Here is an 18,241-nt window from a genome sequence, read left to right on the forward strand (position 1 = left end):
CAGCTGGGGGCATGGCGAGGGTGCTCAGGGGTCCTGCTGATACCACGCACTGTCCCTGTGGGTCCTGTGTGAATGGGTGAAGGGCCAGCCTGGAGGGGCAGCATGCGGGGACAACAGGGGCCCGACATGAGTCATAGAGCAGGCGCCTTGGCAGCAGTGACCAGGGTGGGACAGCTCATGGAGGGGCAGCCAAGGACCCTGTCCTGGAAGGAGGGAGGCTTCCAGGCAGGGAAGGGAGAAGTGGAGGAAAAAACAGATGCAGAAAGCTGGGGAAAAGTCAGATAGAGCCTGAGGAAAGGAGAAAGCAGGAAGAAGGAAGCAGACAGAGTTCGAGAAAAAAAGAAAGTGAAGAGAGAGGGGAGATACAGACAGGGAGACACCAACAGAGCGGGAAACGTGACAACACAGGAGATGGGCCAAAGAAAAAGGAAAGGGAATGGATAGAAGGAAGGGAGGAAGGGCAGAAGGGAGGAGAACAATGAATGATGAGAGAAAAGGACAGTAGGCCCCAGCCCAAACCCAGGCTTCACCTGTTCTTCTGGATTCTGGAAGGGGATCACCAGCACCACGTCCCCAGCCTTGAGCTGCAGCTCATCTGTGTCGGTGGCCGTGTAGTCGTGCTGGGCCTGCACCTGCAGAAGTTGAGAGAGAGCTCGACGTCCTTCCCTCAAAAACCCTTGGTCTCCGCTGCAACCCTGTACAAGGCACCAGGCCTCATAGCAGCTTTGGTGTGATGAGGCAACACGGTGACCAGGAGCTTATTAAAGTGGTGGGACCAGGGCTGACACCACCTCACCGACTGTAGCAGGGGATAAAAGGGTAGAACGACTTTGGGCCAAGCACATAGCCCCCAGGGCTTGATTTGTGAAGGTGGTATCCCACCTCCAGGGCACTATCAGATAGTGGCAATCAGACTGTGGGGTCAGTACCCTGGGCTTACCTTGAACATGAACCCCGGGGGCAGATCCAAGCGTGCAGCCCCGCTGCCTCCCTCCACAGTGCCATTCACAGCTGCTGGGAAGGTCTCCACCACAACAGCAGGCAGAGAGCTCTAGGGAGGGAGCACAGGTCAGCATGAGCAGGAGGTGGTCCCCGAAGAGCCAGGGCAACAGGCAGGGAAAAGGGATGTCTGAGCCTGATGCCAGCCCAGCCTGCCTCCAGTCTCCTGGACAGGAACTATGACCTGGACAGAGCAAGGAGAACAGGCAAGATACAGGGCTGGGAGCCACAGGTGGGTGGGCATACAGATGGACAAACAGACAGCAGGAAAGAAAGACAGGGCCCTGGTCCCTGTGTCTTACGGAGGCTGCTTCACTTGCTGCCGTCTCCCCAGGCTCCTGGGCTCCAGCCGCAGGTTGGGTCCCACCCGCCACCTCTGAGGCCTCTGTTGGCTGCAACATAAATGCCGGCATGGGGTCAGACACAGGACGGGGCACCGCCACCAGGACAAGCACCCAAGTGGCATCCAGAGTTGGCCAGTCTCTCTGCACAGTATGGCGAGCTCCCGAAGGAAGGGTGGGGTCCTGGGCATGAAGAAGAGCTGGAGAAGGTGCTAGCAGGCACGAAGAGGTTGCCGAGAGACATGCAGCAAAAACCCAGCAAAGGCCCCTGGGTACCACTCCTGACTCTCCCTCACAGGCCCCACCCCTAAGCCCACGAGCTGGCCCAGCTTCAGCTCCCTCGAACCTGCCTGGCCAGCCTGCACCTCACAGGTTGTTCCCAGAAAAGAACGAAGCGCAGGATGGGAACCATGGTGGGGGCCCGGGCAAGGCAAAGTTGACACAACCTGGCTGCAATCAGGCTGACCTGGGCCAGCACTCAGACTCAGCCACTTCCGAGCTCTGGGAGCAACCCCTCAACTTTCCTAGCCTCGATTTCCTCATCTGTAAAAGGAGGAGATGCCTAGTGTAGGGTGAAGATTAAATGAAAAAGTTCTGGAAAGTTCCTACTACAAACCAGCGGGTGCTCTAAGTGTTCCTCCCTCCCACTGTGGGAAGCCTAAGCTGGGAGGCTGGGTTCAGGGTGCTGAGGGGAGAAGAGCTGATCTGACCGCAACTGCCCATAGCACAAGTGACATGTCCTATCTTGGGGCCTCCTGGCACATGGCCCTGGCCTGGCCCTCAGGCCCACAGTGGCCTTGTCCATCTTGTGTTATCTCCTCTTGGTCCTCCCTCCATGCTACACCCGCAGACACCAGGGACAGGTTGGCTGGCACTTACTTGGGCAGGACCTGGCTCGGCTGTCTGGCTGGGCCAGGCCACGGCAAAGGTGCCCTCGGTAGCACTGGGCTCCCTGGAAGGCAAGCTGCCAGCTGGACTCTCTGTGGGCTGGTGACGGCCACCAGGGAGACAGAGTGGGAAGGCGGGAGGCAAGGAAGAAAAAGGTGTTGGGAAGGGCACGAGACAGAAGACAGGCATGAGCCGCCAGTGTTGGCAGAGCAGAGGGTAGTGCCTGCGGCAGGAAGTCTGACCAGAGCCCAGCGAGAAACAGACTCAGACCCCTGAAGGGACACCTACTCCCATCTCCTTGCTCCTGCCACTGCCAAAAGGGTAGTGTGAACGTGCGGCACATAGCTCAGCACCCACTGAAATCTGCTTGTCAAAACGACTCTGCCCGCTCGCACAAACGGGCCTTTCCCAGAGCGAAACACGATTCTGTAGCTGCCAGCACCTTCACATCAGCTCCCTGCTCCTGCAGGAGCTGTCCCCAGTTACTGGGCAAGTCCCATGCCCTCCCTGAGCCTACACACCCCAGACACTAGGTTATGAAGACACCTTCCCAGGAGGTCCTGCTCACATAAGGGCACCTGGCCTCAGCTTGCTTTCCCTCTCTTCCTCCTCTGTCCCAGCAGCCCCCTGATGCCACTGCCTTGTGGGGCCCCCACAAACAGAAAGCTCCTCAAGGGTAAGGACCCTCCACCCCAGGCCCTCCTGCCTGTAGACCTCAGCACAGCCTGAGAACACCATGTCCATCCTGGGTGACCAGCTGATCACTGTCTAAGGCCACTCACAGGCCCTGACGACTGGACCACACCACAGAGGACTACCTTCTCAGGCTAAACTAAGGAGCCCTTTTCCTACAGGGCCTGGCTATGGGCACGATGCCTCTACAGACAGAAAGCAGTAGAACCACTGGAGAAAGGCAGCTGCAGTCAGCCCCCTATGCAGGAGAGCACAGCTGTGTGTACACCTGTGAACAGGTTAGGTTAGGACTAGGAGGGTGGTCCCAGCACCCCCGGGGGCAGGCACAGAGAAAACACAGCTTACCTCCCAGAGGTCCCACGGGATTGGCTGAGCGTAGCAGAGGGAGAAGGACAGAGTTAGCACAGAAGTTAGAGACAGGGGCGGGCAAGCAGTCCCCAGTGACCCCCACCCTATGCCCACCCAGGACCCTAGAGCCCAGCAGGCACAGGGCAGAACAGAGTCAGGCTCAGAGGTCCCCAGAGAGCTGAGTCCTAGACAGCTCTGAGGAGGCTGCAACCACAGGCCAGAGAGGGCCCAAATACAGGGCTGCTGACAGGAGCGGGGCAGAGTGCTGAGATGGACTGTACATTGCCAGTTAAGTGTTCAGCTGACCCTTCTCCCAAGGGTCCTCTCTCCAGCCTCTGTTTGCTCTCCCTTTCCTCATGGTCAGGACCGGAAGAGGTGACAAGAGCCGGAGGCCAGAGTGTAAGTAAGAGCCCGGTGACCCCAGGACTCCCAAAGGCCCGGGAATACCTGGGCCTACATGGCCAGTGGGCAGACACGAGGCCAGAGCCCAGTGGCCCGGAGGCCAGTGGGCCCGTGGGTAGTGGTGGACTCAGACCAACCTGACCAGAGGGTGTGGGCGCCTTCACAGGGCTTGCCACAGGTGGGAGGGGGTCAAAATCCAGGTCCAGCAGACTAGCCTGCTCCGAGAAAGGCCCTGGGGCCTCAAACTTGGCAGCAGAGACAGAGGAGGAAGGCAGTTAGTGACAGGCAGAAAGCACTTGACATAGGCCCACGCAGCAGGCACTCACGATCAGCAACACATCCACCGCACACACAAAGCAGGGCCATCTGTGCCAGACACCCTAGCTCACACTCCCACGCACACAAACATGGCACTGCCCCAGTCATCAGCAGTAGGCCAACTACTGGTCAGACCAACACCAAGCCCCCGGCTCTCTCATCTGTCTCCTTCCTGCAGGCTGGCAGAGGCCTCCTGGTGCCTAAGCCTCTTTTGGCTCCCTGCACCACAAACTCCAAGGCCTCGCCGCACCTCCCAGAAGCAGCACAAGCCACAGACAAGGCTGAGTAAGACCACACTTGGTCTGACCCAGAGGGCCCCTAGGACAGGCACTGGCCTCCCCTAGCTGCCCCATACAGACAGGTCACCCTGTGGTGACACCCCCCACACCCCCACCGCCAGCTCCAGGAAGCAAGGACAGGGCTGAGCCAGCCACACTGCCCAGGAGCCTAATTGTAAAGGTGGGATCCCCAACATCTGTGAAACCTGTATTTAAATTAAAGATCCCACCCAGCCACCCTCCAAATTCCCATTCAGTGGATCTGGGTACAGCTCAGGAATGTGCCTATGACAGGCAAAACCTTGGGAGACTGGGACCTGGTGGCCCCGCTCATGCTGAGTGAGCCAGCCCCATCCTAAGCTGGGCCCCACAATTGTAGGAGAAAAGGAGCCTTCCCCAGAGCTGCCTGTGGAGGAGAGCCAGATCAGCACCAGCGCCCAGAGGACATGCTGCCCTCCCAGGAGGGGCTTGCTTAGCTGTGGCCTCCACATGGTTTGTGGGATTCCCCCTTTGGGGCCAGGGAGGACTTTGCCCAGGTCTGAGAGGAGAGGAAAGGGAGCTGGCTACTGACTCAGCCTTGGGTTCTCCTTTCCCACCCTCATGTAAGACTGGGAGGACCACGGCCCCCAGGAGCCCAGGCCAGCCCAGCTCTACCTGCTCTTGATGGGCCCTCAAGCCTTCATCCCCCCAAGACCCTCCATTAAGGACCAGAGACCTGGAAGAAGGCAGAGGAGCGCCCCAGAGGGGCTTGTACAGCTGAGATGCAGCCTGTCGGGAAACCTAAGACCCTCAGTTCTTTTTTTTTTATACCTACAGGACCTGGTATTCCAAGGTGGTCTCCCATACAAGTACTAACCAGGCCTGACCCTGCTTAGCTTCCGAGATCAGATGAGATTGGGCATGTTCAGGGTAGCATGGCCGTAGAAGACCCTTAGTTCTGAGAACACTTGGTGCCAGCCGTTACACAGCTTAAAGGATGAGGCATCCATGCGGGGCCAAGCCACAGAGCTCAGAGAGCCCAGTCCACATGGACTCATTTCCTGGATAGGGGGCCCTGGTCCCTGAGCCCACACCCCAGGCTCACCACAGCCACTGACTTTCCTTTTAGGTCAAGCCCTGTCGGATGAGCCTGGGAAAGAAAACTCACTGCTCTGTCCCCATAACCCTGCCACCTCTAAGGGAATGCAAACTCAGGGCACCCGAGGTGTACAGCCTCTAGGTGCTCTCCCACCAGCTGGCTGGCAGTATCTCTCATCCTTAAGTAGCCCCACCGCCTGCCCCTTCTCAGAAGTCAACCAGGCCAAGATAGCTGCCCCTCATACTCCAAGGGGACGTGGTCACCACGCCAAAGGGCAGACCACACCCTCCGTGCCCCACCTTCCAGCAGGCTAGCCTCCCCACCACACAGGACTGGATGACCTCAGTAGAGGGATGCAGGCTACTCACCACAGCAGAAAAGACATGCCAGAACAGCTTCACAGACAGGGAACAGCCTACCCCAGCCCCAGGTAGCAGCACCCACAGTGTACACTCCCCACTCCCACTGGGCAGAGACCCAGCTCCCTGCAGTGGGCAGAGGGGGCAGCAAAGGCAGCGCACTGTGAGCATGGAGATGGACATGCTCGGGGCAGACAGTCTACCTGTAGGTCAGGCCCACAGGCCCCTCACCTGTTACATGCTGGAGAGCGGTTGGAAACTGAACAAGGCCATGTAGGTAAGTGCTGGCACCACTCCCTGCCCAGGGTTCACTAGCACTCGGTCACCCAGGGCAGAGGCATGCTCAAGCTGCGAGCATCCCAGCAGCACGCTGTCCTGGAGGTCTCGCCGTCCGTTTCCTGACCACTCCAGGAGCACCCCCGGACTAGCCTCAGCAACCTTCTGCAGATGGGGGCTCCCACGCCTACCAGCCTCCTGAGCCAGAGCCCCACTCCCCCACCCCCCTAGTGCCGTGTATTGAAAGTTCCTACTTCTAACCCAAAGTCCTCTCCTGGGGGCCAGAAGCCCACTTGTCCTGAGGCCCCTTGTAGCAACCACTGTCCTCAGCTCCCAACTGCCTCTCCCTCCACTCACACCTTCCAGCCCTTCCCCTCCCCTCCAGACTTCTGAGCTTGGCCTACAGCACTCCAGGCAGGGCGACTCCACGCAGCTTGCCAGCACAGGCCCACTATAGCCTGGGATTAGTCGCCTGCACAAGAGGCCAGGCCCTGCATGGAAAGGACCTGACTGGAAGGCCTGGAAACCAGACTTAGAGCAGTGACCACACTACAGCCTCTGCAAGCTGATTTAATAGTGCACGGCCTGCTCCAGTGCTATCACAGTGACCTTCCCTGCTCAGCCCTCCTTTTGTCCATCTGTGAATGGACATCACATGCCTTCTTAGGGCATTTATGAGCACATCGAACTCTAGAAGTTCTGAGCCCATCTCTCAGGCCTCCTGGCCTATGCACAAGCTGCTCTCTACTTGCAGCCACCTGGCAAACGTCACCTGTTCTGGGAAGCCTTCCCTTACTGGCCCAGGTCCTCCATGCTCCCCACCACTTTTGGCCACAGCATCGATGCAACCTTGAGGCCATTGCTGAGCTGTCTATCTCCAATAGGACCATTAACCTATGTCCCTGTGAGTGGCCACAGTACATGCTCAAGGATGGATGAGGGATGATGGATGAAGGGATAGACAAATGAATGAGAAGGAGGCTCCAGGCCGGTCTCTCTGGCCAGATTCCTGGCTTTCAAGGCAGAGGCACAGGGCATGGAATGGAGGCGAAGGCCATGCACGCCCCAAGAGAGCAGGAGAGGGGGAGAGCTGGGCCGCGGCGGCCGCGGCTGACCTGGGAGGGGGTGGTCACGCTGATCTCAGGGACAAACGTGTCATCAAACAGGCTGAGGATCTGCTCCTGCTTGACTTCCTTGGATGGGGTGTGTTTGGGAGGCGGAGGGACTGGTGGGCCTTTCCGGAGCTGTGGGTCGGCCACGGGTAAGGGGCCACACAGGGAGGCACAGCAGAGCGGGAAGGTTGGGGGGAGACAGAGACAAAGCCATGGTTAGTCACACCCCAGGCCATGGCCCCACTGAGGAAGATGAAGCAAGAAGTGTCACTGCTCCCCAAGTCACACACACCAGGACCATGACCACCCCAGAAAGGAGACCAAGGCAGGAGGTCCAGAAACACTGTACAGAACGAAGAAACGGGAGGGGAGAGGAAGGATAGGTGAGGAAAGAGGTGTGAGAAGAGAAAGGAGGAGGGAAGAATAAGGCAGTGGCAGTAGGAGGGCTCGCCACATGGTAAGAAGACAGAGAGAAACAGTAGCTGAGACACAGCCCGGGCACCCACTCTCCTGCACACCTAGGCCCCTCTCCACATTCCACCGGACAAGCTCCAGCTTGACCTCTGCAGTGACCTGTGGAGACCAGCCCAGAGCCAGGGCCCAGAGGAGGCCTAAGGAAGGGGATCACACACCTGCACACTTGGGGGGGACCTCAGGCAAGTCACACAACCCCCCACCCACCCCGAAGCCTGGGTTTCCTCATTTGTCACTCTGGGGTGATTAAAAAAAGCATCTGCCTCACAAGGTAGTTGTGAGGATTTAATGAATGAAAACGTGAAAAGTGCTGGCACAGCGTCTGGCCCAGAGTAAGTGCTGTTCAAGTGTGGGCTCTCATCACCATTCTTAACATCTTTATCCTAATCGGCTGAGTGATGGCCTAAAACCAAAAGAGCTGCTGCCAGGAGTGAAAGGGCATGGGGGACAGCCTAACAAGGCTCAACCAGAGACACTGCAGAAATGCAGAGAAACCTCGTGGGGGTGGAGGCCAGGCGCTCCAGAGGGGCCGGACCAGAAGCCCAAGGCCTGTCCCCCTTCGCCACTACACAGTCCCCTCACTGAGCCCTTTCCCATGCTGTCCCTCTAAAGGTCCTTCGTGGCAGTTCCAAGCAGGAGGAAGAAGGTGAGGACAGAGAAGGCAGTTGCCTCCACAGACCTGGACATTCCGGTGTTAGGGGCCGAGCCTGCGCCTCAGTTGGAAAGGAAGATGGAGGAAGTCGAGCCTCCCAAAAGCCAGGGAGAGAAGAAAGAGAGGGTACTACAGCGGGGCAGGGGGACACTTGAAGAGGAAACAGGCAGTCACAGATGTCCCTGAAAGGGCCCAGGGCCATTGAGGAGAGCCTGTGTCCAGCAGGGCCCAAGGGAGACCGATGTTCAGGCTCAGCCCCCATTGGGCAAAACCCCAGGAAGGAAATAGAGGACTAGAAATGGGAGGGATAGGTAGATGACAGCAAAGCAGGAGGAAGAGCAAGGAGGAGAGGGGATCAGTCACAGAGACACAGTGCCTACCTGAGATGGGGATTTGGGGAGGGCGGCCCCAGGGGTGGCAGCGCTGGCTGGTTCAGGCTCATGGTTGACTCTGATCTCAGGGGTGGCAGCAGGAGAGCCATCTGGTGGAGGTGAAGGGCTCTTGTTCTCTTTTGCAGGGGTGTTGTCACTGTTGAGGCAAGACAAGAAGGAGCCCAGTGGGGAAAGGTCATGGCCTCTGAGACAGGATGTACAAATCCGCAGGTATGCGTGTGATGGGGCATGTGCACGAGCAGATGCTTTTGGTTCCATGTGTGGAAACATGTGTGTACATATGTATGAGCATGCAGATCAGTGTGCGAAACTGAGGATGTTTTCTTCCAAAGTGTATCCACAAAGATTCACTGTGAAAATGCAATGTTCCTGTGTGAAACTGTGATCTCGTACATGAGAATGGGTGGAAATGAGACTGCATGCTCTGGCAGCAGAGGCCTGTCTTGGAGACAGTGACAGCACATGGAGGAACTCCAAGCTGGAGGCCTGCAGTCCCCAGGGGAGGGGAGCAGGACTCTGGGAGCCACCGCCAGAGGTAGCCCAGCTGCCCCCCAGGCCTGCATCAGGCTAGCCCTGTATGAGAGTCCGAACTCCCCAGCAGGAGAAAGCAAAACGTCCTAGAGGCAACGTGAGTCTCATTCCTCACACCACACAGCAGCCCCCATCTCAGCCTGACCCCCAAGGCCTCTTGGCTGCCTCCCTGCCTGTCTACTCACTCACACCAAAATGCCAAGCACAGCCTGCTACCCACACACACTCCCACCCACATGATGCCATCACTATGTCTGAACCTTTGCTCCCACAGGCCCTTCTGGGAAAACACGGGAAGCCACCCAGAGGCCATGGGCAGGTAGGTGAGTAAAGGCGGTGCCCTCACAGAGGATATGCTGGGGGTGAGAGGGCAAGGTCTCTAAGCCATATCGTTCAGTACCGAAAACCAGGGCAAACATGTGCATGAACCTCCACTTGGGTGCAAAGGGGGCAAAAAATAAATACTTATATTCGTACTTACACACAGTGCTGACCAAGACTAGCCATTAGCCGTAGGTGGCTGTTTACATTTATATTTAAATTAAATAAAGTTAAAAATTCAACTCCTCAGTCACACTGGCCGCAGTCCAAGTGCTGGCCAGCCATATGAGGCCAGTGGCCAGAGTGATGGACAGGGAAGGTCTAGAAGGACACAAAAGAAACTGGTAACCACGTCACCTGGGGGAGGGAGTATCTAGATGATGAGACAGACATGAGAGAGACATTACTGGTACCTTCTCATCTTTCCTAAACTTGTGTTTCATGGGTTGTATTTGCCTCCTTAAAGAATTTAAGTACAGGACACATGCACATGTCATTTTAAAAACGCCACCGTGCCTCAGCAGCCCTCCCCAAGCCTCCTCAGGCCTCCTTTTTGGTGCCATTCTCCATCTGTTGATGCTCCTGGTCCAGGCCGCAGCCGGTGGACGCTCAGCAATGCAGAGAGGAAGGCGCTAACCTGAGCTCCGGCTGTCTGCACAGCATTCCCGCCCGACGAGCCCTCTGCCCTGTCCTGCAGCACACACGACACAGCGCAGGCCCGGCCTGCCGGGCAGCACCACACACAAGAAGGCAGGTTAGGGGTTAGTGGTGCCCTCAGAGAAGGGCGCTAGGCACATGCACTGGGGCCACCGGCCAGCGTGCTGGCCTCGGACGCCCCACAATGCAGCACTCACTGCCGGTACCTGTTCTTCTTCCTGCGCAGCCGGGAGAACAGTTTAGTTTTCTTTCTGTGAGGATGGGACGCAGAGGCCTTCATTTTGGGGGAAAGCTGGATGTCGGGCTGGCCTGTCCCCTTCCTTCATCAGCAACCCCTCACAAAGGGGTTACACAAAGGGAAAAAGACTCCCCTAACACCCAGGGGCCTTGATGAGGGCTTAACTTCCCCCTTGGCCCCCCATCATACAGTCTCAGGGGCCCCACTGGCCTCAGCATAGTGTCAAGTGCCCTGGGGTGGTGCTGACAAAACAAGCAGAAGAGGAGGCTACTCTAACACAGGGGTGCAGGAGGCTCACACTGGCCACTGCAATGCCCATGGTCCAGCCCATAGCAGCACCAGGGGCCCAGAATGCCAGGAAAGAGTGGGGTCAGCTGGCCAGTATGGGACCCTGGGAGAGGAGGCAACCAGGATACCTAATGAAGGAGGCTCACAAGCCTCCACGTCCCTCCCTTCCCCCTCAGATCAGCCCCTTTCCTACAGAATGTCAGTCTAAGCAGCCTGCACTACCCAGGATGGCCACCACTTGCCCCTCCTCACCCAACCTGGGTGCTCCCGACCTTCCAGACCAGGCAGAGCAGCTCAAGGGAGGCCAATCCTTCCTGCAGTGATCTGGGAAACTGCCCCTGGGCCTTTACTCTCCCCACCCCCACCGCCCTCCCCACCCAGCTTGCTCCTCAGCCCCAGGCACCCTGTGGGACCCTCTGCATCACATGTATTTTATTTTCAGGAGAGAAAAGGGGCAAAAATAATCACTGAATATCTTCTTAGTCCTAAGTAATACCTCCCTCACCCCAAAAAGCATATACAATCACCCCATTTCATAGACGGAAAGCAAGGTTCCCTGTGGTCCCCACACTGTGCTGAGATGGCCAGAAAGGAAGGAGAATCTCAGACTTGCTTGTTTCCCATGAGCCATAGCCAGAGGGCAAGACCCACCCCCTCCTCCTTCGCGTTTTCCCCTAAGGAAACAGGAATCTCCTGGGAGGTGAGGCAAAAGGCGACCAGGGCTGGGCTGAGGGCAGGAACATGGACACCTTTTCGGGTGTGCAGAATGCCACCATCCTGGGACTTAGGCTTCCCGGGAGCAGGACAGGGAAAAGGTGGCACCACCCCCTGCTCTAAGAGGACCATTCATTTTCCAAAGGCTCTGTGCCTGTGAATCACTTAGTTCCCCACCCTCCTCCCAAAGCTGTGCAGGTGCCCTGGCTGCTCCTGCCTCACAGATAAGGAAGGGAGTCCAGGCTCAGGTAATGTGCAGGCTTCAGGGACACACAGGGGGAATGGGGGTGCCCTTACCTGCACAGGGAGGCCAAGACAAGAAGGCCAAACTCTGGGGCCACAAAAACAAGCATTGTCCTAGCTTTGCACGAGTCAGGGAGCAACAGGAGTCGGCCCTTTGTTCACACCTCCCCACACCCACCCTCAGCCCGAACAGTGGCGAGCATCACACACCTGGGCTGGGCCTTGACCGTGAAGGTGTTGCTCCCATGCTGCTTCTCCAGGCTGACCAGCACGTCGTTGAGGTTCTGATTAAGCTGCAGGTGGGACAGCAAGCAGGTAGGAGGGCCTCTAGGGCCACCAAACAACCTCACTCTCCCCAATAACATCACTGCTTCTCCCTCTACTCTAACCCCTTCCCTGCATCCCTGCCCCCTACCGAAAACAAGTTCTTCTTTCTTTCCCCATCAGTGGGAAAAACGGAGGAAGTGAGCTGCAGTGCTCATTTAATGTTTCTGGGGACCATTTTTTCTCTTCTTTCTACTTGTAGGATTTCCTAAGATGATACATAGAGCTTGTACTGTTCTTAAATTTTTTTTTAACTGTTTTTGCAAACTAACTGTTGATTCTAATTGTTAAGGTCATTTTGCTAAGATGTTTTCAGGCCACACTACAACTGCCAGAGAGTTCACCAAAAGCACAGGCAAGAGAAGAGGTTTATCCCATGCACATAGTGATTCTCATTACTGAGAATATTTCCCTCTTTTCGCCACTAAGATGCCCAGAGAGGAATTTCCCTCCTGCCTTACATAAATGTTTTCTTCCCCAAGTCACCTCTCTCTGTTTTTAAAAATTTTATAAGTTATCTCAAATGTCTAAAGGGAAGAAGGAAAAGAAAGAAGGAAAGCGACACCCCAAAAAGCAGGAAATCAGGGTGGTGGAGGTCCCAGGCTTGCCTTTCCTCCCCCTGCCCTCAGCCTGGCATCCACCACCATCATCTCATTCCTCTTAGCCCATGGGGTAGAGTCAGGCAACCCCACTGAACCAAAGGAGGAAGCCGCCACTACTAGGTTTCTCCAACTCAGCTTTGCAGTTTAACTGCCAGCTAGATGAAGATGAAAATAACACAACATAGGAATTTAAGCTAATCACATCCCTTCTTACACCAGATTCTGGCAAATAAAGCAGACCTGTTTCAGTGTCTTAACACACATGAAAGAACATTAAAAACTGACAAAACACTAGCAATGCATTTATCATTTGCCTACAAATTGAGAAGCCACCACCGTTTTCTGGGCCGAAGTTGCCTGAGAACACATTTATAGTTTGAGAAGAGGTGGCTCTGTCCAGGCAAGAAGAGTAGGACTGGAAGAAGGAAGGAGGTGGGGCTGGACTTTCAAGCGCCACTGACGGCCTCCCCAGCGCACCCGGCACACCCGGCAGCTTCCACTGGGTAGAACACTCTGGATGGGGAGCTCTTTGGGAGCTGGGTCTAGGCAGCTCCTCTCCAGGGCCAGAGGAGACTCTGTGATCACTAGTGTGTGCAGAACCTCAACAGAGAAAAGGGAGCTCAGGCCACCCCTTCCGTGCCTCCGACCCTGGCCTTGGGCAGAGTGACTCTAAAGCCCACAGAGTCACCAGAACCTACCTTACTCATCTCCTTGTGGAAGTTTTCTTCCAAGCCCGCAATGCTCTGAAACGTGTTGACATAGAAACCTACACGGCTACAGGAGGCAAGGAAGGAGAAATGAACACACAGGTCAGGGCAACCCAAGAGAGCCACATACACACTGATATGCCTCGACCCACATGAGACACAACCCTGAGAGGACACAGGGCACCCCAGGCAGACACACATGACACAGCTGTGCAGCTTGAAGGAGGCCAAGGCTCTTCTCCCACCTCCTGGCCTCACCTGTTCCACAAGGAAGGCAGCTCCTCCTGCAGATCCACATTCATCTCCTCAAACACCTTCTGGGCTTTGATGAGCTCCTCCTCGGCCTGAGGGGCAGGGCTTGTCATTCTTTCTGCTGGGCCTGTGTCCTAGCCAGCCCAGGCCAGGCCAGGCCCGCCCCCATGACCTGTACCCCCCAGTGCACTCTGGGCAAGATAGAGGTGGAACTCGATGTGGACGTCGTGGCGGACCTCCGCTTGCAGCCCCTCACAGCACTGTAGCCAGGACCTCAGGGACTGCTCCAGGAAGAGGAGGGCAGAGCATCCCTGGCAAAAAGGAGGACCCCTCTCTCTTGTGCAGATGGGATCAGTGGTGCACAATAAGAAGGTACAAGACACAGGGCCTGGGGTGCTGGGGCACGGAAAGGGGGAAGAGGCAGACCCAGACCCAGCCAAGTGAGGAAGGACCCTGTCCCCTTACACACGAACCTCTCTCAGGCTAGGTGTCAGCCCGCTGCCCAATTCCCAGGCCTTAGTGTCCCCTCCTGAGTATTCCTTTCCCCCTTTCTCAAGGTTGCCTCCTACTCAGTCTCAGCCAGCAGCCTGTATTCACTTCCCCAGGAGAGTCTTTCTACCCTCCCCCTGCTTCTGTCACCTGTCCAGTCAGGTGGAGGGCAGGGCAAGGGTGGGAGGGAGCTGGGCAGCTGAGCAGGGTGCCTGAGTCCATTTCCAAGGCCTTCACCTTCTCCTGGGCAAGACCTGCTCCCTGCATCTGCTACATCCACCAGGTGGTGGCACCAAGTCCCCATCAAAGAGCCAGCGTATAGGGAAATAGAGCAGCAGGTGGCCTGCTCTGAAGGCAGAGAGCCAGAAGAGGGTGGGGATGAGTCACAAGACCCCAGAAGGGGCTCTGCTGGCTGATTCTGGAGGGCGCTGCTGGAAACAGTGACTCGGATTCGGGGTCTGAGTCACAGCCCGGGAACGTGGCAGGCCCCACCCACGAGAAAACTTGCCGCCAGCAGCCTCAAATCCTCAGGCCTTCTGGCAAAGGCAGCCAATTGACCTGAACGCCAAATTGCCAGAAAGCACGAGATTTCCCCAAGCCCACCAAGCTGTTCCATCAGCTTCAGGCACCAGGCAGGACAAGCCCTATCTCCAGAGCTGAGCCTGGTGACTTTGAGGTGGAGCCAGAGGAAAGAGAGGCTACCACCTCTTCTGACTCCAATTACCTTCAGGTTGTTGGAACTTGCTAGGGTGAGCTTGAGCTCTTTATCTAACTTCTAAAGATCTAATTTAAAAATTAAAGGTAGAACAAGGGGGAAAAAGAAATCACTCTCTAAGCATGCGTGCTTCAGCTGCTCCAGGATGGATCATAACTGCTGGGCCCTCCAGGCTATTGGCTAGGCCATGCCTGCCTTACACCTCAGGGCACCCCTATGCCTGACTGGAGGCTACTGATGACGGTTTGTGAGCACAAGATGAGTGACTTCCACATCTGGCCATGAGCACCTCTCACTGTCATGCACACCTCCCATCTACTACCAAGAGTCTGACCCAAGTCCCATGTTCCCCAGGAGCCCACCTTGACCACCCCAGCCCTGTGCCTGCAGAGACCACCTCTGCACAAATATTCAGCCTCACAACGCTGCTCCTAACTCCTCAATAAACAATCGTGACAGTGGCACAGCATCTCGTCGCTGTGTGCCAGGCCTTTTTCCCACATCCCAGCAATAATGCAAAGAAAAGGGTGGCTCTATTTTAGAGCTCCCAAAGGTCAGGACCTGAGTCTTTTATTCCCTTTGGATTGTATTCTCATATCCTGGACCCTTCAGAAGCACTGGGGTGGCAGGAAGGGCGGCAGGGCCACCCACTGTGGGAAAGGACTTGTAGTCCCGGTAGCTCTACTACATGCTGACAGACAGACATGGGCGGCAGACCCAAAATCGGCCCACTCACCATGCAGTAGGGCACCGGGGTCCTGCAGGCAGGTTTTTGGAGACTATGGTAAGTGTGAAGAGCTCAAAATTAACCTAAGGGACACCTGGAGCTGGTCAGCTCGAGAGATCACAGTCTCCCCAAAGTCAAGTCAGCCAGGAGGGCAGCCGTGGGCCCTAAGTGCCCAGCTCACAGCCAGCCAGTTGCCCACAGGAAGCCTCAAGCCTCCCTCGCTTCCAGCCAGGCACGAGGCAGGGTGGAGGCAGAAGAAGGATATGCTCAAATAAACACTGGATCCAAATGGGAAAGCCAATTTGGCTGAAAGGCGAAATATCTATAGTCCAGCATCCAAAGATGGGATCACATGCTCTGGCCTCCCCTGCTGCTCCCCCCCAAGGGTCGGGGTGTGGAGCCCTCCCAACAGGATCCCCAAACATACCCATTCCAGGAGCCCAAATGCAGCCACGTGCCTCACCCTGGCCCCACACTCTCAGGGGCTTCTCCCACACAACAAAAATGGTCACCTGGCCTCCTGCCAAACCCATTTCAGAAAAATTATGCAGAAACCCTGGCTCTGGGACAGTGGCTCCATTCTCCCTCCAGCCACAAGTCTTGAATTTTATAGGCAGAAAAGGCCCAATCCAGCCCCTCACTCTTCCCACACCTCCTGTGGCAGAGGAGACACTGGCCTATCAAAGACTCCCTTAACCATTTCCCCAAGACTCTGGAGATTTGGGGTCACTCTGCCCTCCAAAATCAGCCCACAGCTTTGCCCTAAAAGAAATCAGGTAGGTCAGGTAAAAAATTAAACTATGAGCCTATGCTGAGCCCAGAGGTCTCCACATCACAATATTCAATACATGCGGGTTGAAAATGAAGAAATCAGAGAGTGGCCAGAAAAAATGGGGCAGCTTCCCAAAGAGAAACCCAACCTCCCAGGTCAGGCTTATTGCTTGCCCCCAGCCCAGGACTATAAAAGGAGTGCTGAAGTCACGTCAGTTTTACTGGAGAGAAAACCACAAGGCCACCTCTCCCAGGGCACTACACCCAGTGGCCCCTGGCCACACTGGGTCCATTCCGAGAGCAGGAGGCTGAGAAGAGTACTGCCAGGGTAGTAGTATCATTCAGGAATTTTGTACCAATAGCCTCCTCCAGGACCACTATGGTGCAGACTGTCCTCTGTGAAAATCCCAAAGAGCCAATCCCAGGTCTCAGCATCCCAGCCATACTGAAAAGCACTCTGGTATCTCCTCCAGAGGCATTATGGGGGCCCATGAGGGGTCCCAAGGGTTCCCATGAGTCTGGCCAACTGTGGCAGGACCACCCACATGGAGCCCCAGGCCAGGGAGCTAAAAGAATGGCCCAGGCCTTGAATCAGGTGAGCCCCAACTCAGCCAGTAAGAGGCTCAGTAAGACTGCCTCTCTGTAGCTTTGTCTACTCAGTAAATTCAAGATCACCTCACAGTTCTTATGAGGCAGGCTTGAAGAACAATACATGTCCAGACAGAAGCCCTAGTGACATCATGTCCCTCCCTGCAGGAGCCCTCACAGAGGACGGATGGCTCCAAGGCTTTCCTGGGCTCCTGGAGGATAGGATTTCAGAGAGTCTCAGCACTACCAGGGACCTGGGTGCTGAGCAACAGACCTGGGCCCAGTCAACCAGAGCCTGCAGCCTCTATTCCTTCCCACATCACTGCAGGTCGCAGCTGAAGCAGGAGCTCTCCCAGCAGAGGCATTTGAAACCAACCCTGCCTCCCAATCCAGGAAAAGGGCCAAGCCCTCCCCACCGAGGGCAGTGCAGGGCAGTTGGGCAGACAGACGCCCAGCACCAAGGACAGGACAGCAGACCAGAAGGCGCCAGCACGTGCAAGGTTAGAAGCCAGTGTCACCTGATTTCGGAGCAGGTTAGTTTGAGCTACGAGATGAGCTTGCAGTTTGCCTTGGCACCACTGGGGGGCGGCTTTCTCAAGCAGCGAGACAGGCTGGGGGGAAGGGAGGGTAAGGCAAAGGAGAGTGGAGAAACAGGAGGGAGACGGGAGAGAAACAGAGACACAGATATTAAACACCAAGTCCAAACGTCCCGAACGCGGTGGCAGACAAGCTGGCAGCCTCTCCAGGGTGCCAGCCCCCCACAGCAGGCTGAGAAAATTAAGGAAAGCCCCTAGTGGAGCACAAAAGAGGGTGAACTCCAGCTGCAAAGCAAAATGTGAGAACTATTAGCAGGGGCAGAGGGGCTCAGCAAGCACGGTCCTCCCCAGGGGGTGGGGGCGGGGCAGGGCAAGCATAGGAGGATTCGCCCTTGGGGCCATGTGGAGAGTGTGGAGTGTGGCCAACCCAAATCCTGTGCACCCCCACCCCCTCACACCCAATTCCACCCTCACCATCCGGCTTCTTCCAATGGAGACAGGGTCACATATGATCCTGTGATGGAATTCCACTCAGAGAACAGCAGGCCAGGTGGGGCCTTGCCAGTGAAACTCAAGCCTTTCCTCATTCTGGGAGGTGGCCTCAGAGTGAGTGGAAGGGCCAGGAGTCAGGGCAGGCACCATAGAAGGGCTGTAGGTGGTCCCTCACCCAGGGGACCACGAGGACCTTTTACTCACCCACCCAGGGCCCAGCCCCATCTCCACCCCAGCCCTGGGTCCTGGTACTAGTCACAGGTGGAAACCGATCCATAACGGGGTCAGGGTCAAGGATTCCCATCCCCCAGGGGAGTGTGAGAGCCAGGGTGCAAAGGGGCAGATGAGCGCAGTGCAAGAGGAAGGCTCCCCGTAGCGGGGCACCCACACTCTCCCTGCTTTGTCTCTCTGAACACTCTGCCCTGGCCCCTCTCCA

The 18,241-nt window shown here is 56.4% G+C and overlaps 1 protein-coding gene and 1 pseudogene across 1 annotated transcript in view; both read right to left on the reverse strand.

Annotated features, from left to right (window-relative positions):
- Positions 1-116: 116 nt before the first annotated feature.
- The window catches only part of BIN1 (bridging integrator 1), a 55,100-nt gene continuing 36,975 nt past the window's right edge, over positions 117-18,241 (reverse strand). The window contains exons 4-16 of the mRNA XM_023532685.1: positions 16,071-16,180; positions 14,701-14,751; positions 13,494-13,621; positions 13,227-13,302; positions 11,813-11,895; positions 8,599-8,746; positions 7,096-7,224; positions 3,809-3,916; positions 3,267-3,290; positions 2,220-2,327; positions 1,302-1,391; positions 941-1,051; positions 117-632 (exon numbers count right to left, since the gene is read on the reverse strand). Coding sequence (XP_023388453.1) covers positions 132-632; positions 941-1,051; positions 1,302-1,391; positions 2,220-2,327; positions 3,267-3,290; positions 3,809-3,916; positions 7,096-7,224; positions 8,599-8,746; positions 11,813-11,895; positions 13,227-13,302; positions 13,494-13,621; positions 14,701-14,751; positions 16,071-16,180 — 1,667 coding nt within the window. The 3' untranslated portion in view covers positions 117-131. The remainder of the gene's footprint in view (positions 633-940; positions 1,052-1,301; positions 1,392-2,219; positions 2,328-3,266; positions 3,291-3,808; positions 3,917-7,095; positions 7,225-8,598; positions 8,747-11,812; positions 11,896-13,226; positions 13,303-13,493; positions 13,622-14,700; positions 14,752-16,070; positions 16,181-18,241) is intronic.
- Positions 5,075-5,193, reverse strand: LOC111742188 (annotated as a pseudogene).

The sequence above is a fragment of the Pteropus vampyrus genome, unplaced genomic scaffold, assembly GCF_000151845.1.
Source record: "Pteropus vampyrus isolate Shadow unplaced genomic scaffold, Pvam_2.0 Scaffold87, whole genome shotgun sequence".
NCBI classification, from domain to species: domain Eukaryota; kingdom Metazoa; phylum Chordata; class Mammalia; order Chiroptera; family Pteropodidae; genus Pteropus; species Pteropus vampyrus.